This window comes from Gymnogyps californianus, chromosome 5 (assembly GCF_018139145.2).
Source record: "Gymnogyps californianus isolate 813 chromosome 5, ASM1813914v2, whole genome shotgun sequence".
NCBI lineage: Eukaryota > Metazoa > Chordata > Aves > Accipitriformes > Cathartidae > Gymnogyps > Gymnogyps californianus.
In genome coordinates this window covers 5,730,217-5,755,907 of record NC_059475.1, presented here as the reverse complement: position 1 = coordinate 5,755,907, position 25,691 = coordinate 5,730,217, and the positions used below count along the sequence as shown (strand labels likewise).

Here is a 25,691-nt window from a genome sequence, read left to right as displayed (position 1 = left end):
TGACATTTTTTCCAAACTTCAGGCATAAATAATTGTGGTCAAAAATAAACTAACTCTATCACTCTGCACATCTTTAAAATACAGTGAGATGTTAAACTCAGGCTTCTGTGTGCTTTGCAAGTGAGTGCACACCAGAACGGGTCAGATAGGAAGAAGCTTCCTCCCACAACTTACAGCATCATCCAACAGTTTCCCTGTGCTCTTTTTCCCAGGAGACTTTGTTGGTGATGGTGAAGGAGACGGAAGGGGGGCTGAAAGTGTTTCCTCTTGTTCAATCTCTTTTTCCAACTTTATTAATCCAGGAGGCTCCACCCCAAACCTTTTGGAAACATGCAAACAAAATTACTTGTCCTTATAAAGCATTACATATTTTAAAACAAAACAGTGGAAAGAATTTATACTATCTGTATTGCACTATTGTGCAATAATAGAATGCTACATACATTAGTAAACATGTATAAAATATATCAATCATTAATGCCATCATTCCAAATTAATACAAAAAATGAATTTAGATGGAATCTCTCAGTTGATCAAATTTACAGGAAATACAGGTTTTTCTCAGCTTCTCTGTCTGATAACGTATATGTTGGTGAATGACTCATGAACAACACTAGGCCTCAAAAATTGCTATACCATGTAGGACAGATTCAAGTTCAGTACATTCGCTTTTTTTTTTTCCTTCCCCCCCCCCCCCCCCAACATCCTTTCAAATTACTTGACAACTTATATTTTGTGTTAGTATTTTTCAAAGAAACCCAGATGAAAAGGGATTAAAAGTTATCCTGGTCTCAACTATTGCACTGAATTTACAGATAAATAAATTGAGACACAGCCAATATTTTTCAGAAGTGGCTAATGCTTTATCTAACCAATTTTTGACAGCCAAACTTCAGATCTCTGTTTACCAGTGGCAAAACACTTGTAGCTCCAACTAAAACAAAATACGTGCAACTTTGGCATGGAGCATCTTAAACACAGCACTTGGAGAGCAAGGCTCTTTAAAACAATGCCTGCTTTTGAAAGCTTTATGGCAAGTGATTAAGTCAGTCTCTCATAGCAAGCAGCAGAGCTTGGACAGATGTCTGAAGTCTAAAAGCCCATCCCATTTTCCTAATCATTGATAATTCCCCTCTGTTTTTTTTCTTTGCCAACACTGAACAAAACTCAGAAAAATAGAAAGATTTCCTTTTTCAGGGAAGGACTTCAGCTTGGAAAAGTTATCGTGCCAGGTAGACTTCTCACAGCAAACTGCTTGCATAAATGAAACCATATTTTCTTCTGTAGTAGAAAAGTCCATAGCCCAGATGCAGAACTATGCTGACTTATCTAGGTAAAGATATGGGCGCTAAAATAGCGAGCAGTAACAAATATATTATGAAAATCTAAGCTAAATAACATAATAATGTTAAAAGTGTACAGAGAAAGGGCATAAGCGCATATACTATCTTTTGTGGTTTTTTGATAACTTTTAATTTAGTCACACTACTGCCTAGTAAATTAATATAAAGAAAACCAAGAACCAAATCTGTGCTTGTATTGGCTTCTAACTGGTGCAGTCTGCCTAATGAAAAGTCAGCCAACATTGAAGCAAGCACTTATATACAATCCATTTACTTCCTGTCTGTCTGCAGATGCCGACAGGCTGTAAATCATTAAATTCCCACTGGGCTCTAAGCCTACACCTGCATGCAGCCTTACTCATCAAATAAAACTCTTTCACTCTAAGCAATGCTGCTTCTTTGCTTCTACTGCTTTTCATAATCTCCAATTTTTGTCATTGTGACAGACTTTTAAAGTTCCCTGTACTTCCAATATTCTGAATTCCTCCGGTGATGAGTTGAAAAATAAAATGAATGAACAAACAAACATACACGCATTTTTTTTTCCACATATTGTATCAACCTGAAGCAACGTTGCTGGAAAGCTGAAATGGTAAAAAACACATCTTTTCTGGGAGGGGTAGAGGTGCAAATTCTGTTCTGGAAGGTATGCTGAGAATTTCCTTTTCTGCTCTTTTCTAGCCTGCCTTCGCGTAACTACAAATGAAGCAGCACTGGACTGTAACATGATCTCCAATAGACTTCTTAGAGCACCACTTCCCATTTTTACCAAGGAAAAATTGAATACAATAGCAGAAAGATCTTGAAATTGCTCAACAGTAATTTCAAAAGACCTGTGGGGGTTGTTTAACCCCCCAGAGTTTAATAGTTACCCAAGAACTTCATTCTTCCTGCAGAAAAGATAATTTAGCTGTTTGCCATTGTATAATCTCTGACTTTAAAATACTTCGGGAGAATGTTGGACCTGTGCAAGCCGCTGCCATAGCCCTGTGTACTGTCAATGCTCAATTTCATTCTGTAGGACACTTCCCTCTCTCATAAATGTTCTCACTCTACCCACATGGTATCTGCTGGGTCACACAATGGCCCGTTTTAGCTATTGAAATTTCACAGATGACCTCAGAATTTTGTTTTCATAAACAACTGAAATCCAGGATAGTTTATCAGGCAGTTCTATTTTTATTAGTACCTGGGCTTTGAATTGCCACTCTTTGAGCCCAGTGGTCACACCAGTTTTCCACTCACTGTGTAGTCCATCCATCCAGCCCATCCCTCTCTAATTTTGCTAAAAGGATGCCATGAGAGAATATGCTAAAAGCATTGCTAAAGCATAGGTGAATTATCAACTGTCTCCCCTCATCCACAGAGTATCTGTTGAATGGGTTCAAGTTTAGCAGAACAGAGCTCAATTCTATCTCCTCCTCAAACAATCCCCATTCCTGCTCACTTGTGCCTCAATCTCAAGCCTATTTTCATTAAGAAGAAAGGCCTAGGTTGACTTATGGAAGTTATAGACCCTGAAGACTAACAGTAATCTAGCTGGGCAAAGTGTGCTAAGAGTTGGCTCCTTGTGATGAATAAGCCACTTTGAACATATCTTTCTGCTTCTAAAACAGAAAAGGAAAAGTAAGAAGTTATTCAGTGTCTCTTACGCTTTTCATTCTTTCAAAACGTACTGAGGCACCTTTCTGAAGGCCTGCGGCTCCTGTTCTGGAAAGCAGACCCCTAAGACTGTCAACAGACCTAGTTTGCTTTACAAAGCAAGCATACATTTGACTTCTCTCCTCTTTAAAGCAGCACAATAATGTCAGTTTAATGTGGTCTTTCTTATGCTTAGTGGAGTCAACTATCTATTCTCCTTTTCTATATAGTTCTAGTTTACCACAGCTCAGGCAAAATTGGCATCACATATTTGCTTTTCAATTATATTAACCTGATGTTCCCCTTCAACAGTTTTTGTGCACCTTGGAAGCTTACAAGATTATAAATGAGGTTTTGTTTGTTTTCAAAGAGATATTAGAGCAGGAACAAGTAGACAGACATATGTTCTTTGACCCCTAAGCTATAAACAAAAATAAAATACAGTAACATAAATATAATATATAACATACATTAATAATATATGGTAATATACATGTATTATAAATAAAAATTAAAAATATTTTAAAGGCAAAGGGATAGATATGCGTAATAAATGAAAACATAGTTCATTTATTGGTTCAGTATTTGTTTTCATGCCTGCAACAGAGAACACCTGAGACACGGAAGCTTAAGACAAAAGACAAATATGAAGGGTAAGATTCTATCTTAATTCCCTTGTAGATCTGTTGAGAATTGAAATCTCATTGCAAAATGAGATTAATCTAACTCAACCAACTTTAGCAGAATCCAACACTGCCTAACCACGGACCTGCATTCCCTGAGGAAGCTGCATACTATCAAGTAATCAACCTGGGGCAGACCTTCCTGACAGCTGTGCCTGGGGTATAAGATCTTTGGATGCTGGAAGGTCTGTCTCCAAGCTGGGGACCTTGAAACCACAGTTTGTTTGCTCAGGTAAATTAAGATTTGTGAAAAACAACTTCATTGAGCACTTACAGATCAGAATACTTATTCATGGAAAGTTAAATTAATTTTTTTTTTTTTTGGCCATGTTGGACTGAATCCAAATTTTAGAGATAAGAAAATTCCTGCAAACTGGAAATCAACTCTTTTTCTGGCCAACACTATTCCTATGCAAGCTTCCACTGACAGTGAGGGCTCTTCTGAAACTTGACCAAGAGATAAATTTCTAGTTAAGCAGCTTCCCAAGTGAGTTGCATTCAAAAAATATGAATACCCATAACGCAATTATAACATGAAAATACTAGTTCTTAAGCTAGAAATAAACAGAGGTCTCCTTGATTGTAACCACAAGGAATTCTTCTGAAATTAATGAAACTATTTGAATAGCAAAGCACTCCAATTTTATACATATGGATGAATGCAACTGCAATTTACATGCAAGACTGGGCAGCAGCACTGCTGTTCATATATTTCGTAGCAAATCTTATGCGCTATGCTGTTTAAGTCTGCATCTGCAAAAAGGGAAAAATCACATTCTAATTACTGTCATTTTGACTGTCTAGCAAAAGTGACTGTTGTCTTGACATCAGAGATAATGCTACAATGCATTGTAGGTCCAGGCTGGCTACAATCATCTGACAGAGAGAGAACACAGACTGTTAACTCAATTCTCATATTGCTTCTGTTGGTGAAAATCAGAGCTAAGTTTATTTAAATAAATAAACAAGAGTCAGTGTTGCTTAGGTCAGATTTAGGTCATGCAAAGATTAATTTATGATCAGTAAAGTTAATGAAATCTCTGTTGTTTATGGAGAAGTCTGACTGTTAGAAGGAGAAACAGCTCAAACCTTTATTTAGAAAAAAATTCTCAACTCTTTCCCCTCCTAATACGAGGATAGCCAACAAATACCTTCATTGAGGTGATCGTACAGAGATTTCATTATATTTGTTAACAACTGCCCACAAGATATTCCTGAGTGACATCAAGACAAGCATTCTCCTTGAACCTAATGAGCATAAAAGTTAGCTTGAGATGTGCTGCTTTAGTAAGTCTCTCAATAGCCACTGCTGTCAAGAATGTAAATATTTCTTCATTCTTTAAATATTTTCACCTACCTTGCTGCAATCCTTCCAAGTTCCAGCAAACAAAGGCACACTTCTCTTGGCTGCTTGTGGAGAACTGGAAAAGCAAAATGAAGATGGAAAACATTTATAAATAAAAGCTTTTTTAAAGATCTTGGTGATGAATGGAACCTAATCATCAACATCTGTAACTCTTGACTAAGATAAAACTTGGTTTTCTTTGGCTTGCAGTGGAGTTTTACTGGAATAAAAAAGATGGGATTGAGGAGTGGTTCTCAGAGTGCAAATGATTTAGGAAGCTCCCATTTAGTTGTCCTTTAGTTCCTTTCAAAATACCATTCTAAATCTGAATCACTGAGTAATTATTTGGGCTATGTGGTAACCTGCAAGCAGTTCATAACTATTTAAAAATAATCAAGAGCGCTGGCAGAACACTAAAGTAGTAGAATGTCAAAAATAAATTAATGACATTAAAGTGATACTTTTCTTTCTACAAAGTAAGAGAATTCCTATCCTTTAGATCACTATTTTTCTTAGCCTATTTAAATCGCAAAAATAACAAAATTGCATTAGCAAAGATATATCTCATCATAAATTTGGTCCTGAATTTGTTATACATCTACTTTTAAAGCAAATATGAAACTAGAATACTTTAGGAATTCAGCTCATCATAGAAAAAAACCCAACCAAACAAAAAACTTGTCTTTTCTGTATACACACACACACATATATGCAAGTTTTCATGCCTGGATTCCACACAAGACCTGTAGTTTTTAAGCTTCAGAAGCAGCTGTAACACAGCTGAACGTCTCATTAAGAAATACCACCATAATCCAAGATAATTCTCCCCGCCCCCCCCCCCCCAATTCAGATAGGTAATGTTCTGTAGAGAAGTCCAGCAAAATATATAAGAAAAATCCAAAATCAATAAAGGAGGAAAGGCCTGTGGCTGTTTGCATAATCAACTCCCCAAAAGTCCAAAAAGAAGAAAGGAAAGAAGAAGAAAAAAGAAAAAAGGAATTATGAGTACATTGTCATCTTCTCTCCAGAAATCCCTATTGTAGTAAAACCCTCATGTTGTGGATAAAATTCAGGTTTTAGAAATTTCCACAATAATCAAAAGATTTGTACCTTATACTTCAGATTGAATTGACACCAAAAAAATAATCGTGTGAATATTTGTTTAAATCAGAAAAAAAAGAACCCAGCAACAAAATTGATTTGTTTTTAATCAGTTAAGGTCAAGACATCTACTGTATAAACATTTTGGTTATCTAAAGACTCACCTAACTCAAATGCATGAAGAAAAAAATACCATACCTGAAAAAGATGTTTCAATGTCTAGTTAAAGCTCTGAAGGTCATTACTTGGTCCTATACTGTATGTATGAGACCCAGAGTGGGAATCCACAGACTTAAACGTCTCTAAATAACTAACACCCTGGGGCAGATCTTCAGCTTCTGCAACTTCAACTTCCAGCTCCACTGACTTGAATAAACGTATGGTAAGTTGCGTGAGCTGAATGCTCATCCCAATATCTTTCACTAGTGCATATGTAGCACTTTGAGATGTATGCATTCTTCCTCTCTAATCTCATCCAAATATATTTCCAGAAGTGAAACTGCAGAGCATGAAAACTAAAATGGCACTGCACTAGGAAAAGTATTTTTATCCTTCAGCCATCTGTTATTAAGAATATAAGAGATGCATACTTGGACATTCAGCTATTCTCAATATTCTTCCTTGCCACAACACAGTAATTTTATGAAACATTTACCTTTACTAGTAATCAGTATTTTTAAAGTGTTACATTCATGACCTTAGACATGTCTTCTGCTGCTTTGGTTTTAAACCAGTTGGGACTGCCCCAAAATAAAACTTGATTTTAAGAAATAAGGCATCTCCCAAAAGATAAATGGAATAAACCGGTTTTGGAATAGTCAATTCACATACATGCACATCTGAATGACTTTGGAAGGGAGGAGAAAAAGAGAAGCTCAAGTAATATTATTTGCAAAAAGATCCATAAATAGAACTGGAAGAGGATTTGATTAAGAAAGGTAATATGTTTTTCTGTCAATGCTTAAAGCTCTTCTACCCAAACAAAATTCAAAGTCCTTTAGCAAATCTGACTCAACATAATCTAGACACATTTCATGCATTTCACATCAAACAACATGACACAGTGAAATCATTGTTAGAGGATGAAGAGCTGTGCAGGCAATAACCAACCACAAAAACAAACATCTGGTCATCTGATAAGACGACGGTGACACAGCGTTTCTAACAAGAAAATGTTAGCATTCCTGAGGACTATACCAGCATATTTATTTGGGAACTTCAGAGACAAACAAATGTTATTTTGTATACTGCAATACCCACTGGAAATAATTTAGATTCTCACACCAAAGTTTTCATTTTTTTGCAAAAGCACAGCTGTTTAATGGGCTACCACCTCACAAGAGACTGGTCAGGAGTTACAGCAAAAGCCAGAGAGATATAAGACTGCATTTCCACACCTATCTTGGTCCCAAACATTCAGTATAACCTTGAGCGAGCAAATAAGACCATTGCCTTTTGGAACAAGTAGCACTTTCAAGTGCCTTTATTTCTGAGTACTTATTTAGAGATACTTTTTGTCTAGTGCTATTCCACAATAACTGAAAGAACTCAATATTTACAGTCACTTTCAAAAGGCTACCTCCTAAGTTTTTTGGAAAAAAGCTACCTTTACACTTTTTTCCATCTAGAGAATGGAAGGAGAAACATTTCTTACACTTCCTTTCTTAGTTTTACTTCTAGAAGTTGAGTTAATCGACATTTTCGAAGCACTTCAAGACATCTGACAGAAGAGATGGCAAAAACTATTTCAGAGGCACTACACAGCGTCATAATCACTTGGTTCATTATTTAAAATAAGTATGCCACTAAAAAAGAAAATCTGTAGAAGTCCTCATAATTCACATTTAAATTCCCACTGTACTGTAATTTAAATTTGCATTTAAATTCTGTCTGTGCTGCAGTTCATGGCTAACTACACTACATACATGTACATAGTTTTATAAACATGTAATTGTACACATATATATGGTAATAACTAATATCATTTGAGGACTACAGGCAATTCATTCTGAAGTGATTGGTTACAAGATCAGGTTGAAATGTAACACCTGTACCTATGGTATTCTGTTGTACCTGTGGGAACCAGCATTTTCTTAATTACTTACTATAATCTATATTAATAGTTGCATTTCAGTAATAGGCACCACCTCAACTTTTTGACCTGACAAGTTACTTAGTCCCAGATATCCTATATGGCAAATAGACCTTTGCTAAGCAACACATTTTCTATAACTGTAGCAATTTATACGCAGTTAGACATGGTAAGTGCTAGAAGCCAAAAAATTATTTTGAGAGACCATCTTCATTCTACCTACAGCCACATACACAATTCACTGCACATCATTTAAAGTCTATAGTCAACAATTCATTTCCACAACAGTGCTACTGTATGCTGTGAAGAATTCAAAGAAAAAGCAAAAATGAAGATTTCTCTAACACTTCTATGACTTAAGTAGTAGTATTATCCCTATCTTATACATGGAATGAAGGTATAGCTATTAGATACAAAAAAAAAAAAGCACACTTATCTAGGTGCCATTCTAAAATACTTACTGCCTGATCTCCAGGGTACTGTTGAATTTCCTAATCCTACATTTTGTATGAGATCTAAGCCAACAGAACTAGTGATCCCATTACAAAGTCTGATATGGATCCTCCCGCCCCATGTGGGAGCTATGTGATAGAGCCATAGTCACTTCTTCCGATGCCATTCAGTAGCAACATCAAAATATTATCCTTCAGCATCTTGCATCATTCTCCAAACATCTTCAGATTTTTGCAACAAATGAGGCATGCGAGGAGAAAATAACATACCAATAAGAGTTTCTTTCACTTCATGAACCATACCATACCAAGATGTTGGCAGAGCGAGGTCCATCCTAAAGAGAACACAGCTCTTTCAGGGAAAAAATAGCCCATGACCACATGAAAAGTTGGTAGGTGTATCATAACAGTTAAATAGTTTAACTAATGTAGTAAAGACAGCCTTAAGTATAGCCCAAGTAATTCACTTTGCATCATTAATACAATTTTTGTATGCAATTTCCTATAATTTTTCAAGCTTTCATATAGGGAAGAAAACATTCCTGGAGAATCATTGGCCAGTCCTCCCCTATCAAACACTAGCAAAGTGAATCATCCGAGTAGGTGACTATAAGCAAGTACCAATTTGTAAATGTAGAAGACACATACGCTATGCAGATCTACCGCATAAGATGAATGGAAATATCCACCTTGCCAGAGAATCTCACTGATGATATTTGGTTGACAAGAAAGCAATGTGAAGATTTAGAAATAGTGCATACAAGTCCAGATTATTTTAGGTGTCCTGACAGTTACAGACCCTTTTGCTTTCCATCTCATTCATTTCAAATCCTTCTTATCTGCTGTCCTCATTGCCTGCACCTTTTCAAGCTAATTCCAGCCACTCTTTTTTAACAGCACTTCCTTTTCAGCTCCTAGCAAGCTTTTACCCCTGCTCCTCTCTGGGTATAACTTCTTTCTCCGCACTGCTTCCATCTTGTGGCTGCCCCTTTCTCCTTTTACAGGTCCTCCTCTCCTGATCACTCACCCCTCGTTCTCCTTCCTTGTACTTCGTTTCTTTCCGACCTACTGTTCACCACATTTCTGCATCCTTCACCACTCCCTTCCCCAGTGTCTGGATGCTACCAGGAGAAGCAGAGAGAGCAGAGGAGGAACAGCCTCTGCTTTCAGTGCTGATCAGACCCTGGGGCTGTGAGGAGACAGAACACCCCTGCACATGGAGACCATGTGTTTGCTGAGCACATTTAAACTGAGAGTGTTCACAATAACAAATGTGAGGTTTTTTGTTTTGTTTGTGGTTTTGTGTTTTTGGTTTTTTTTAAATTAGCAGAAAGCCCAACCATGATACAGGAAAAAGCTTCTTACACCTCCCTGCCAAGTTTCAAGCCCTAGCTCCTAACATTTTTATAAACCATTTTTAGTGGAGTCAGTTTTTCTTCTAAACGTAAACTTTTTTTTTTTTTTTTTTTTTAAGATCTCAGGCATAGCTGAATCAAAAAAGTGAATACGATTTCTGCTTCTAAAGCATTTTTTAGCTTACTAGAAGCAAAGAGATTTTCCGAAGGGGCTTAGTATTTATTATCATAGGCTTCCAGTTGCCATCAGAATTCACACGTTTAGGGAAAGTTTTTCTTAAGGTTGATCCTTTGATCCTTCTTCCTATTGTCTTTCACTTTCGCCTTTAATACTTTTTCTTCTGATCCTACAGAAGTCTTTTTTTTTTTTTAAACATTGCTTTCACAACACTTACTCTGTTCAACTTATCTCAAACATATCCTTGCTTCTGCATCAGAGTTATACTATGACATACTTAAATCAAGGAGTTGTGTTCCCCCACCCCCCATTTCAGTCACTTATGGAAGTCTCAAAACAATTAAGGTTTCAAAACACAGTAGATCTATGGATAGTAAAGAATTAATCTAGAATGACTATAGAGATCATCTAAACCCTAATAATTTACTGGAATTCATTGATTTAAGACACTAATCCAATGGTAATAACACAGTGTCCAGGATGCTTCTATAGTCCTCAAAACGAGACATATTCAACAACATTATGAGTTTTTAGTAAAATGTTGTGAAAGACAGGACAAAGCCTTATTCTGATGCAACTACATGTAAAATCTAACATGCTGTTACAAGCTGTAAATGTGTCACTGTGAAAGAATGGTCAAAATACTTCCATCTTGTAATATGAAATTAGATAAACTAGAGTATTAATTAAAAAAATAATTTGCCCCATGCATAAAATATTTTTAAGCAATCAACATTTGAGCGGGTTTTTTTATAAACTTAAAAACAACAACATTAGAACAGAGATCAGAGGTGTTTAAGTCTATTATTTCCACTAAAACACTAGCTGCTTTTGATTAGGGAACCTGTCCATTAAACTCTAATCAATAAGTTGCATCAAAAGAAGTCCATGTCACATATTGCATGTACATACGCACAGTTACAGAATATACAAGCACAAGACATTAATACAACAATATCATCCAACAACTCCCAAAACAAACAACACACATTAGCATGCTGGCACACTTGGTGGCAAACCCTTTTCTTGCCAGGTAGACTCTTTATCATAGAGGAGGTGCAGAATATTCATTGGTTCCAAATCCTATAATCATCCAACAACAATACGTTACCGACAAAGAGTTCATAATTTATGCTTTAAGTTCACTTAACTAAAGCAATCATAGAAAATCTTACCATTCTTACTATTTGGCCAAGAAGAGTTTTCTTCGAGTATTACACTCTTCAGGCTTGAGCACCATAAGTACAAATATCTCCATCTAGAATGCTTCCATAAATTGAATTACCATAGCTGGGTGGATCTGATGCCCTAAAACCTACAAAGGGGAACTTACAAAATATACATATCATGGGAACAGAGGCGTTACAGACAGTATTACTTTTCTTAGACTGCAAAGAGTTAGTGCATCATGTGCTGAGTCCTAGATAGGGGACAAATTTTGACCTCTGATACATCTAAGAACCCCATTCAAAGACAGTGTATCTCAAGATTTGCCCAGATGATGAAAGTTTGATACCAAAAACTATGATCCAAAGTCCAACAAAGCTAATTCCTTCTTTTTTAAATACACTACCTATAAAAATAACAATTATGAAAAGCACACTAAATTGGTCAATGAGTGCAGGGAGTGTGCAGAGTCTCCCTCTGTTTTGCAGCATTCAAGATTATCCCTGTGTCGCTGTATTTGTCACAGATGCTAATGTCTTTTCTGCAGCTCATACAACAGGTACACCATCCACCTTTTCTTTGCAAAGGCATTAACTCTGAGACTTTCCTGCCACGTCTCTGCATTAAGATAAGTTCAAAGGGCAAAATACATATAGATTGCTACCAGTCAGCTCTGGCTGTATTATAAAACTTTACAGAAAACTATATTTCCAATTTGTTTGTATTTTCAACTATGTTAAAGCATCATAACATTCAGCAAGACAAAATACATCATATTATAGACTACTAACTACAAGTTAGTAGTAGAAGTGCATTGTTTTCAAACTTCTGAGCTCTGTACTGATCTCAAGGATCTTTAAAGTAACTCTACTGATTAGAAGGCATAATCATATCTAGCAGCATAACAAACACCACTTTTTTTTCCCCTTCTATTTATTTTGAAGAAAGACTTTGATCCTGTTTCCTTCTTTAGCTGAATAGCCCAAATCCAATAAAGCATTTGAACCCATGCTTCACTTTAAATAATTAAATATATTACTAAATCAGTTCACAAGTGTTGGACAAGGACACAAAGTGACATGAGTAGGTCTACTCACCTGCTTGTCTGGATCAGCCCTAGAACTTTAACACTTTGTAGAACCAAGCCTCTAGGAACACTCAAGATGCCCATAAACATCACTCACCCGCAAGCTCCTCAGGCACGGACTGCACCTATCTGCTGTTGTGTCTGTTTGACACAGTTCCATTCCAGTGAGGAATACCTTCACATGACTTCAATCTGAGTGCTAAAAAAGTGGGAGTGTTGGATGCATGTGTGCAGTTATACTTGCATGATTTCAAAGACTTCAGAACTCATCAGCATGAGAACATATTTTTTAAGTAATGAGAAATAATAGCAATTAATAATTTCTTAGCTAGTATGTATCTAATTTTGCTGATCTCTGAATAGATTTGGGACTTTTTTTTTTTTTAAATCAGTAGTGACATAAATCCATCATTCAAATGTTTCAGTGCAATAAATCTTCAAAATTACTCTTATAATGTTAGAATACAAATTTGCCAGAAAAAGGCCTCAGGAATGTTTTACGTGATACAATGGCATGAAGAAAATATCACTATGTGCATCTTATTTAAAAAACCAGTATTTACATACCATAAGGCAGGCAGAATACAGTAAAAAATAAGGATAAAAATCAAGTCAATTAAGAACATTAACACAGTAAGGTTCCTCAATATAGACAGAAAATAGTTGCGTTATCACTAGCAATTTACACATCAATACAGGTTATTAGCCATGGGGAAAAAACACCAGAAAACACAAAAACCAGTTATCTCTGTAACCATAATTTCACCACAATTATTTATTATCAAAAATACAGCAGAATTCCATGAGGCAGTGCAAACACTTAGAGGTCATTCACACACATTTCTCACCACTTTGAATAGAACCTTTGATATTACTTACCTTTGCTGAATTTTTATTTCCTACGCAGTGGAGAAGTGATTTGTGGGAGAGAGGGGAACATAAAAGCTTTAGATAGACAACTATTATGATTCATCATTATTTCTAATGCATTAGAAAAACTTCAAATGAAATCGAAACTTTTAAGAATTCTAGCTCAAACCGAGGGAGAATAGTAGCTTCTATTTTTATCTTTTTTAGAAATGGCATGGTCACTATCCTCTTCTCAAGTTCAGAAAAATAGGTCAAAATATTATCAAGTCCTAATCCTATTTCCAGCACCATAAGTCTTTTCAACAAGTACATTCTATAAACAGTAACACTCAGAGAAGGAAAACAAACAGAACCTAGTTTTCAATCAGTGAAGAAAATCGGTCACTAATCAAACAAATCTAACACAGCACAGGTTTGCACACTGTGTATTTGGGCATATTTCACTTCAGTTTTCTGAGAGAGGAAGTCATCTTGAACATCAGCTTTCCAGGTGCATTTGCACTCAGTGTTATACTGTGGCACGCAAAGCACTGTGTATGTGTAAAAATTAACTTACCCAGGGAATGTCGTTATTTCAGCTATACCAATTCCATCTCTAAACAAGATCTGATTTCTTAACAATGCACAAGAAAATTCCTTATAAACACGCTCCCAATTACACAGTTAACCTATTACTGGAACAATGGTAAACTGCTGGGTTTACCATAACAGTACAAAGTCTAAATTCATTTAAGTGTTGGATTAACCACAGGTTCTTCTGCTTATCTCAGACATTGGAGGTCTGTGTCTCCTTCCTTCTCGTGTTTGCAAGTTTCTTTGTCCTAGGCAATGTCCAACTTCTCCATCATTTCAAATCTTTGGAAATACAATTATTGTTCATCTTCCAGATGATTTACCACGTCCAATAAAAATTTCATCTTGAGGATTTAATTAACAAAACAGAGACAATACATATATCCTCCTTACTATTTGTCACCTTTGTGATACTAATATCTTCTCTGCCAAGCATTTTCTCCTGGAGACATAAAATAATTTAATTTAAATAAAAAACCTCACAGGATAAAAGAACAGACAAATGAAAAAAAATTGCTTCAGAAACAGTTGTGCTAGAAGAGCAAGACTGTAAAAGGGGAATAGATCAGTTGCAACACAGATGAGAACTTCAACTGGGCAGTCAAAGACCTTTTGAGCAACAGAACAAAGAAGCCTCTTGATTCTCTTTATGTGTTCATTTGTCTTCCATAGAAACTGAGTTGTCTGTCATCACAACTGCTTTACACTTTTATCTGAGTTCAGATAACAAACAAACATTTGATTCTATTCATTTAATGATATTTGGCTGAAAAACTCTCAAGGTAAGATTCATAAGTTTTCCTTTGAAGAGAGAAGAGTTAAAATAATGAAGAATATGTAGTATTAGAACAGTGATTTCCTAAGCAGTCCAATTCTTTTGATGGAACACCCTGAAGCACTAGTGTTGGATAATTCTTGTCCAGAGTTGCACAAGGGAATCAGCTGGAAAAAAGGTCAGTATAGGATGCAGAGAAAAATTTCATGTTTTCTTGCCTCCTATGCAACCCATTGAATCTGCATGAATAGCTACATGTCTGCAGCCAAAACTGAGCATGCACTTGTATCCTACTTTCCCGAAACAGAAAAGCACCACCTTATACATTGAAATATGGAACAGCATTCCATGATCAAAAAAGTGTGTGTAGGGTGAAAAATCATCTGTGTGCAAGAAGTCATAGCAAGATTTTTGTCTCATTTAAGATCCTCTTAAAAGAGACTTAAATGAATTTTAAATGATATGTACTTTATTTGTTCACGCTTCAGATAAGGGGCAGAATTAACACAGTCAGACACAGGTCAGATTTGGAGTCAGGATCTATTAAGAGAGCCATTCTGTCTTTCAAGGCAAAACACAAAAGAAAAGTTATTTAAAATTACCAACTACTATATAAACAAATACATACCCAAACCTTCTGACTCAAACAGGCAGGTATCATCCACCCCTACATCTCTGCACCAGGATAAGAAATTTGCTGTGTTGTCCCGTGCAAAAAAAGACCCTGAAGGAGCATTGGCTTTGCATGGAATCTTTCGTACTGGTAAGGTCTGAAAAACAGAAGTTCTTTATTGAGATAAATGATACATGCTAGCATAATACTTAGGTATCATGAAATTAATATGCAGGTTTTGCATAGATGGGTGACTGCCACCAACATATTTCCTTGTCCATTAAAGAATTCCAAGCAAAGAAGAATGAGAAGTGAATTTAACAGCATGAAGTTGTCGACCACAAAGTCTTTTCAAAAGCGTCATGATAGGCTACGCAATGTGAAGTTCAGAGCTGAATCAATATTAGCAACTTCTTAGGAATATTAGCAACTACAATTTTGGGATTTAGTGTTTGTTCCAGTTCACTGAATTTAAAAAAAAAAAAAGAAAAAAGAAAAATTTTATAAAGACAGACTTTAAACTAGGAACTGAAGTTTCCCCAAATTAAGGGTGAATTAGTTTCAGATCTACATTAGGAGGGAATCCTAGTGTAAACCAATAGGTCTTGAGACCTAAAGACCATAAACACTTCAGAAAGGCCACTGTCTCCCATTTAACAGCACACAGAAGCCCTCTATCCACAACACAGAAATGTAATCTAGTAGCTACAAGATCAAGGTCTCACACAGAGCCAGGCTCTCATTGTACCAGTGTGGTTCCATTTACATGATTTTGATGTCAGAGGAGATGCTACTGATATAGCATATCAGTATCTGAACCAGAGTAATTACCACAGCAAGCTTTTTGCTTGTATTGGTACATTTACTGAGACACATATAAAGAATACTTTAGAATCTAGTTCTCATTTAAGGTTTCTTTTCCTCAAATGAAAAATAGCTGTCATCCATGGCAAAATGAAGAACGGAATATTGTTACTACGTAACTTTAGAAATCTCTAAACCATGGAGGAATTCAGACCCCATGTCAATTTGAATGCGCTGCTTTTCTAATGCTGATTTATGAAATATTTGCTTCTGTTCTGGAGTCAGTAGTTACTCAATGACAAGTGAGCTAAGAGGTAGAAAACTGAAAACGGCGCCTCTACTAGTCCCTAGATGTAGGTCCAAAATTCTGTTTTTAACAGTCTAAAATAATTATTGGAAATGTGGAGAGGGAAAAAAAGATACAGGAGTAGGCTTCCCCTTACAATAGCTGCTGGTAGCATACTAACATCAGTGTTTAAAGACAATTTAGAAAGAGTTTATATATGATTTTATATTAGACATACGATAGCAGCAATGTAATTGCAGAATACATCTACATGCACAGAACTACTCACCTCTATATACCTGATAAACCAAATAAACTGCAAATAGCATGGCTACAGGGATAAACACCACTCTACTTATTTTATCAATATGTCAATGGGAGCTTATAAATTGTCTTAGACATACACACATGCCTTATAAATGTTTGGACCTATTCCTCAGATCACCATCTAGCTCTCATTCCACCATGATTCTTATTCCAACTGCACTTTTTCCCATGACCTTGTTTTGCAAAAATTATGCTTATGTTTCAAAATATTTACAAGGAGATATTAATACTTTTCTATATTAGCAGAAAACATTGACCAGTTTTACGTGATATTTTAAAGAAAAATCCAAGTAAACCTTGTGTCACAGACACCACATCCCCCCGGACCATCCTGGAACAAGGGAGGGGAAGGAAGAAGAAAGTAGGGAAAACAGCTATTCACTAAATCCAGAATAAATAAAAAACAATGAAACCTGAATCTTCCAAAGGGCTCTAGATATGGAACAACCTTAGAGATCAGAGCACAAGGAAGTTGTTAACCATTATTTTAAATCCCTTTCCATTCTTCGGGGGGGGGGGGGCGGGGAGCGGAGGGCGTGCTCAGTTCCTTACAGACCAGGGCTTTTTCTTTTCTTTTTAAATAACAAACAAACAAACCAAACCAAAACAAAAACAGAAGAGTTGTTAGCACTAGACACATTTCTAGATTAGCACCCTTTTCACATCACACTAATTTCTTCGAAGAAACAATGATTATCTGTACCCTGAGGCAAATTCTCATTATACTCTACAGACTGCTTCACATGTTGAATTTCCCCTTGTGACTTACAGCCTTTAGGAAGAAGTAATGTAGCATTTGTCCATCTCTGCCCCCCTCTACATCCTTTCTCAGGAGATTTTAATTGGACAAGTCTAATAGTCTCAAAAAAGTACCCGCTTCTGTTAAAAGGAGTCACACAAAATTCTCTGGCAGCCTGCTGGAGGAAGGTCAACTAGTCCAGTCTGCATTTGGAGAAAAGCTGTCAAAATAGGCCTTTTGTTTCATGATTTTCTACTGAAATCTTACCCAAAACATTGCAAAAACCTTAACGAAGTTCCTTCTTCAAAATAATTTCCACAGCGAAGGTCTAACCTGACCTTACTTCCTCCAGTGCAGAAAAGGAACAAGCAGCGTGGGCAGGGATATTTGACTGGCTAACGGCAGCATGAAGCAAGATGGGAAACAGGCAGGCAGCAGCAAGAGTTCGGCTGCTCCACGAGGGAAGATGAGCCAGGAGCCAAGGGTGATCCCAGCACAGGCGGTGGCAGCCCTCACTGGCAACGGTGCAGTCCCATAGCACCCAAGTAAGGCAGTGCTGGTGACATAACACTGTCCTGTGACAAGATGAGGCGACAAGTCAGGTCTAGTGTCTATCCAGGAAGACAAGTCAGAAACAGCAGAAAACAAGGCTGGATGCAAGGCTACAGCAGAAGCTGAGACTCCAACCACGAAGCCCAGGCAGCAGGAAGCAAGGCTGGAGATGGTCTGTCTACAGTGTGGCTCAGGCAAGAAGTGGGGCTGAGGTCACAGGGAGCTCCTGGGCCGTGGACAGAGATTGCAGGTTGGGGTCCCAGGGGAGGCTGGTCATGACTGTTAAGGTATTTTGGTTCCCTTGGGTCCTGACAGCAACTATTCCATGTTTTTTAGTGTTTCAGTGGAATCAATCCCTTCAGAAATTCATAGCTAGTTTATAATCAACTCTATCTTGTCAGTAGATTCAAAGAGGTGCCATTTCATGGCACTGTATCTTAATCTAATGACATAAAACATCCACTGTACATACAACATACTTGATCATATTCTCACAGAATCAAATTACCAGCAGCTACAAATTGGTTTAACACCATTAAAATCAAACGGAATGAAATTCTTTTCCCATAATACCTCTGCTTGGACTAGAGTATCTGAAGTGATACATGGATGTTGAACCAACTGAGTTAACATGTCAACCTAAGGAGACCAAACAAATTATATCTGACAAAACTATACTCTTTGGAATTTCTGAATGATTACGTACAATTTAGAGCACAAATCCTGGATGACCTTGTAATGGATTAGCAGCACTGTGACAGGAACAAGATGACAAGAAGCCAGCTCCAGTATCCCTGGCACTTGCAGACTTGTACGTAAGCTACTTCAGAGAGCATGGAAAGCAGATAAAGCTACAGTGACTTTTCATGTGAAAGCAGACCTGCAGTGTCAAATCACATCACCTCCCAGTTCACTCCTCAGTTCTCATCTCTCTCTGGATTTTCCACAGTGCCTATATGTTACTTTGCTCTCAGGCTCCCCTTTGTAGAAAACTAGTGAGTCTTCTCTAAGACAAAACCTGTTTATAACTCCAGGAACAGCTCGGAAGGGCATTACAGGTGAAATCCTACCAGGTTTCTGTCCTTCCACTCAGTTCTTCAACTCCAGCCCAGACGATTCCGTGCCTTTAAACTATTTTGTCCTGCCATGTCCCCTGATAACCAGCCTATATTCTTTCATGTCATGCTAAGGGTATTAAACACTGTTCTGGAAGTCTGTGATAAACCCCTCATATTATTTCAGGAAATTTGAACTAGGAAAAAAAACCACAAAAAAAGAAACACTGTGCTATATGGCTGGTGGCTGCGATCTGGCAATCAGAGGAGACTTGGGCCCAGCGCGGGCACAACCAATCTGCTCTACTCGGCCCTGAGCCCACAGGGCATGAGCAAGTCTGCAGCACCGGTGCTGGAGACCAGGAGCTGCTCCTTGCCACAGATGCCCTCAGCAGCACAAAAGCAGCTAGAAGCGACGAGATAGCCAGGAGAACCTGCACTACCTTTCTTTTAAGGGGCTACTGGGAAGGCATTGCAATGCCTGGCAGGAACACAGAAAAGTCTAGTTTTCCCCTGCGACACTGCTGCTCCCCAGTACTAACAACATGTAAATAAATCTGGTTCTAAATATTTTATGTCTTCTGATTTAGGTAGATCGTAATGACTGAATATAGAAATGCTTTCAAGAAAAGCAATTCAGAACAGATGGTTTGTGTGTCAGAAATCTATGCAGTTAGAGTCAGCAAATAAACCATCTACAACTTCATGTACGTAACGGACTATCCATAAATTATGCTTCTATACCTTGACAACTAAGACAGACCTTTAAACACATCAGTCAACCTAGCTTCACTGTGAAGCTTAGACATTCATGGAGCTTGCAACATTTCTTTTACAATTATAAAGATTACAGTGTCTTTTAAAAGTACATTTTGGTAGTAACACCTACTGACGGCAAATAGTAAGAGTCTAGGTACAGAACTGTCACACTTAACTAGTCAAACTTGTGATATTCTCTAGTTTCATAGTGACAGAAAAAATGTCTGATTAACGGGTGCCCTAAACAACTCAGAAGTGACAAACACCCAAATGTAAAAACAAGGCATGTCCTGGACTACAGAAGGGAAAAAACCTACATGATTGAAAGAAAAAGAAAAAGCTTTAAGTCATTTTATGGAACAAACATTACACAGATAAATATCCCTGGCATCACATGATCTCACTGAAACGTAGCATTCTCTATTTCATCCCATTTCCCACAATATTAGGGTCTTGCTGAAGAGAACAGCAAAAAAACCTCCTCTCCATTCAACAATAGCACGATCAGGTTTATCACAGAAATCATAGGGAAATACTCGTATTTTCTTATCACCTAATAAATTTCCCTACCACCTTTTAAATAGAAGTCTACTTTTTTAATATTTCCAAAACTATCACTGTAATGTTCAACCTTTAACACATGAAAGCTCTTATTTAAGAAAGGTCTCATGCACAAATATTTTTTACTGATTTGTATAAATGGCCTGACTATCTCAAAAGTGCTTTCTAACAGATCATTCTGAAGTAATTAGGTTTCCATCTGGCAAAAGTGACTTTTGTTGACATAGTGTAGTATAACCGCAGTTGCTTTGAAACAGCAGTGGCCGCAATTACTCCTATCAAATATCATGAAAACAATTCCCCAGTTACACTCCTTTTACAATCTTGTCTTGTTGATGTGCATGCATGTGGTTTAATGCAGGATGTGAAAGTGTGAGTGAAACATATGATGCAATCCTGGAAAAATGCTGTCAGGTTCACTTCTAGACCCAAAAGGGACTCTCTTACACCGATGCTCTGAAATCACATGGAAAAATGTATTTTTTGTACTGCTTTTCCAAAATGAGGGTCCACAAATACATGTTAAAAAACCCATCTTTTTTATAGCAGACTTGAGTCATATTTTAAAGATTCCTAATCATATTTCCCTCTTTGAATAGATGATTTCACAACTTTTTGAACTGTCACACGCACTTGAATAAAAGGAAAAAGATTAGCAATTTTGCTTCTTATGGAAGAGGGTTACATTTAGCTAGGCACTCATAGGAAAAATTTGCTTTTATCGCCTGATGACCTACATTAACCAAAACGGGGGGGAAAATTACACTATGGAGACTTCAGTTTCTGACTGCAGTGGCTATTTAGTGTTACGCAAGCATAAATTCATATCGAAATGTGAGTATATCAGCTAGACAGAACACGTAACTGTCTCGGAAGTCTTTACAATTTTGCCTTTAACTTTGCTACTGGCCACAGAGCCATTCTTCTCCTTAAAATCTTCCCTCATTTTGCTCAGGTGTTCTTAGAAAAGCCCTCCTCCCCCTTGTAAAATCTGAATTGGCTCATTAGGATAGGGAATACAAAAGAGAAGTTCTGCCACAATCTTCTCTGTAAACATGATTTTGCTCCTTGTCTTTTATTAATTTGGTAAACATAAGTGAACTGAAGCTCATTGCTACATGAACTTACTCTTATTGAGCTGTTGCAGTACACCTCACCACAGAGCGACAATACCCCCAGCCAACCATCATTTATTCAGTTGCTATTCTTAATTCTTCAGGAACTCAAACCTAAAATGCTTCAGATCCCTTTTATAAATCACAGAAGTGGTGTCCCAGACAGTCATTTCAGCAAAGGAAAATTAAGTTTACCTTAGACCACTTTGCAGTGCCAAAATTCAGGTTTAGTGAATAGCCATAAAGTACAGACAAGTATGACCTAGACATTAAATAAATGAAACTGTAATACCTACAAGGTAAAATAACTACTCCTTGGCAAGGCGGGCCCAGTTTTGTTTTCCCTCTACCCCATTTACTATGGGAGAGAACACTTTCCAAATATAACAACGCGACCAACAATCAAAAGAATGTGCTAAATGAAGATGCAAAATGGATAGAAAGAACTCTGAATATGGAAATACATACATAGAATTTAAAATTAAGCATTTCCCACTGCAAAAAAGAAAACCTAAGGAAAAAAATATGATCCTCCCCAGCCCTCCCAAAGCTGCAATAAAAGTTAAAATCCAGGAAAACTTAAAAAACAAAAACTCAACATGGAAATTTTGAAGGCTTAGGAGACATCAGTAAAGATTGCCAAACTTTTCAACAGACATGGAACAAGGAACGGCTTCCAGATTAATGAAAAATGACATTGCACTTACAACAAAGCAAGCATCCCTAAGCAATTCACTTAACAACTGACGAAACATTGTCCTTCAGTGAAATACAGTCTTTGCACTGTCACATTAAGTACTGTAGAGAGATGTCATTTTAATGGAATAGCAGGTTGGATTTCAAGTTTGAAGATCATGTGCTGACCAGATTTTTACCCTATGTAATCACCGCAGAGATCACCAAAAGCCAAAAATCACTCGTTATCAACTTCCTAGATTCTAAGAAAGCATTTGTGATCACTTTGGAATACCTAACAGATTTATGATATGCCAATAAAAATAATTAACATCATCAAGACTTTATATCAACATACAGACTACACTGTTAAAATAAATACAGAACTAAGAGAATGGTTTAGCCATCCTATTAGTGTCAAAGTAGAATACATTCTCCCACTTCTTCCACGTAGCCCTAGTTTAAACTTCTTAAGAGTAAGCACAGATGGAGAATAAGCTTAATTTAACAACAACATAGTTTTAAAAGATAAGATTTTGTTCATGGCTTTGTTCTTCTAAGTGCTCTGTCCAAGACACAGCTTACTAGTCACCCAGCAAAAGATGAAAGCATTGGTTATCATTCCAAAAAAGATGGGGTTAATAAATAGTTATGAAAAACTAATTGAACAGAAACACTGCAACTCCTACTTCTAGCAATGTGTTAGAAAGCCAAGGAATACAAGGGATGATTCAATTCACATACAACGCACCAGATACCTGGGATACCCAGAAGCAAATAATGTCAAAAATTGGCAAGGCAGAAGCTTCATTCACCAGCTTAAGCACATTTGATTATTTGACTAATAACTAAATTAAATGTAGTGAAGGGACACGTCCATTTCAACGTATGGAGGCAAAATCACGACGTCTGCCAGAATCAGAAGGCCGCCTATGAGAGGCTGGCTATCGGGCGGCTGGATAACACACGGAGACCAACAACCAGGAACCTTCCATTGGAGAGCAGGTGAGGCACAACTAATGGAAGCTGACAACAAAGAGCGCATTTAAACACATGTCAGACCCTGTTCCTGCCCACTCAATTTGTGTAATTGAGAATGGGATTAAGTTACTATAGTCCAAAGTCTTGGGGAGGTCTATAAATTGACTTTCAAAACTTCCAGACATCTAACTCTAACATATCTATGCCTACTGACAAGTTCACTTTTATTAATAGTCTTTCAAAGATCTTGTAGAAGTAATTTACAAACTCCAGGCATGTACGAACCACAAATTAAAAGCCATTACTTCTACTTATCTACAATCTGAAAATGCTGGCAGGCCAAAAGCAAAAATCAAAGGCAGTTTGTTTTTTTCCTAATGCTATAATAGCATTAAAGAGAGAGACTACCATTAAATAGCATTAGCGACTGCAATCAAAATAAAAAAAGAAAAGTTTATTAAAATTTTATAAGCAGAGAAACTGACAGAGACACTAAGGTAAGTCATGGCACAGACCTCCTTGCAGTGTTCCTGAAAACAAGTGCAAGGGGCAAAGCCTGGGATTCAGTAGTTCATTCCCATTCAATAAATGCTCTGTACTTTCTCCTTAGACCTCTGGTTTTCAGAATTTACATTTGGATGGAGATTTTTAAAATTGGCATTTCATAATAGGTTTCTTAGATAATATCTGTTTAGAACAGAATGGGGCAATTCTCACAGTTGCTCTTTCAGAGGACAATTACACCTTATCTTTGATACATGATCGTGAGCTTTTCCCCATCACAATCACAGAAGCCAGAGCTGAATTAATGTAGAGTTAGCTGAAGAATCCTCGTTTCTGAATTTGCCTCATTTATATTGTAATTTAATGAGAAAAACAGGAGGATTGCATTTGAGTAAGTTGTTTGTGGCTATTTCATTGTCACACAGCACGACATCTGAATGAACATGGCAAGTACATGCATAAGTAGCAATTTTTCCATGAGACAAAGTGGTCAAATCTGAGTGGATTTTCATAGGACACATTTCAAAAAGCATCTTATTAACCCACAATCATGTCTTATCAAACATCACATTCTTGAAGGGGATATGATTCTCTCAAAATAAAGTTAAATATGAAAAATATTAAATTTTGGCAAAACCAACTCATTTTAGTCTCAGAAATTTCAGAATCACTTTTTCCCCTTAATCCTTCCAGAAGAACCCAAGCTAAGGACAACGCTTAGAAAATTTCAGTCTGAATAGCTGAAGTCCATCAAAACACCTTACAGGTTCTAAAATTTCATATTGAAAGATGTTTCCACACTTTCACTTACGGTGTGGTGTAATATAGATCAATAACAAATTGATCTATGGAACTATAGTGGATAACCTTTCACTGGCAGTCTGAATAACAAATGTCAGAAGTCATTCAAATTCCTTGATGTAATAATTATAATGCTGAGTATACTGCTGTATTACAGTCGTGCCTCTTCTTCCTTTTCCTCCTGTTTTTCTCTCAATGATCAATCTTACACTTTGTGACCTTTTGAAGTGTGAGGCAGGGTGGGGGGTTCCCAGCCCTTTCTGTAAGATTAGTTCCAAATGGTGCTTTACCTAACACAAGCCAAGTGTCAAGGAAGACCATGATAAAGATCTATGCAGTCTACAGGAAGACAGAGTTTTTTCAGATGCTTTATCTGTTCACTTTTTGGATTTCCAGATGTTTAACAGAGATACAATTTTTATGCAGATGCTGAAAGCATTCAGAAAGAATTTCACATGTAGCTCACTGCAGGTAAGTCTGATTCTCCAAAGCCCTGTATGTCCATTTTTAAGAAAAATTGCATCTTTGCCTTTATGATAAAGAATCTGATTTTCTGTGAGTTTTCCAATTAGAAACCACAAGGAAACTGCTAGAGCCCTGGGAATTCTAAGCTGGCGTAGAATTTAAAAATGTCCATGATTTGAAAAACATGTTGGAATGTTAATCTATACAGCCAAATTTCCAAACCAGCCTTAAATCAGCCTCTAAAGTTGTGAACAAAGCTTTACTGTATACTTGAAGCATTTGGGGCCAATTTACATATGAATGTATATGTATATTTACATATACATGGGAATACATGTTTATTCAAATAAACAAATTAGACATAATTATGACATGTATAAATTGGTATCTATGCCTCAAAGTGACTTCTATTTTCTCCTTCTGCATTGCATTCATCACTTATGGCTGTATATTCACTATTCTCATTGTTTCAGAAATTTTGGCCTGTTATTGTAAATTCAAGACTCACTATTGGTAAAGGGACCAAATTCTGTAGTTCTTACTTATTCATTATTCCCTAAAAACTACTAACACTAAGTTTGACCTAAAAATTGCACAATTAAGCTGAAGATAGTTCGTCTAAATTATATTTTCTCAAGCTTTTAAAAATATATGCTAATTTCCATTCAAGTCCCTAATCTGACATTTGTGTTCCAGACTATTCCTATTAGTCTAAATAAAAAGCCCCATAGAAAGATCTATTACAAAGATTTTTACAGTTTGCTCTAAAGACTTAACAAAATAAATAACAGG

General features: G+C 36.8%; 1 protein-coding gene across 1 annotated transcript in view; it reads right to left on the bottom strand.

Annotated features, from left to right (window-relative positions):
• GAS2 (growth arrest specific 2) overlaps positions 1–25,691 on the bottom strand; it is a 115,588-nt gene that overhangs the window by 44,746 nt on the left and 45,151 nt on the right. Inside the window, exons 6-8 of the mRNA XM_050898376.1 lie at positions 15,291–15,432; positions 5,025–5,088; positions 175–319 (exon numbers count right to left, since the gene is read on the bottom strand). Of these exons, the coding sequence (XP_050754333.1) occupies positions 175–319; positions 5,025–5,088; positions 15,291–15,432 (351 nt within the window). The remainder of the gene's footprint in view (positions 1–174; positions 320–5,024; positions 5,089–15,290; positions 15,433–25,691) is intronic.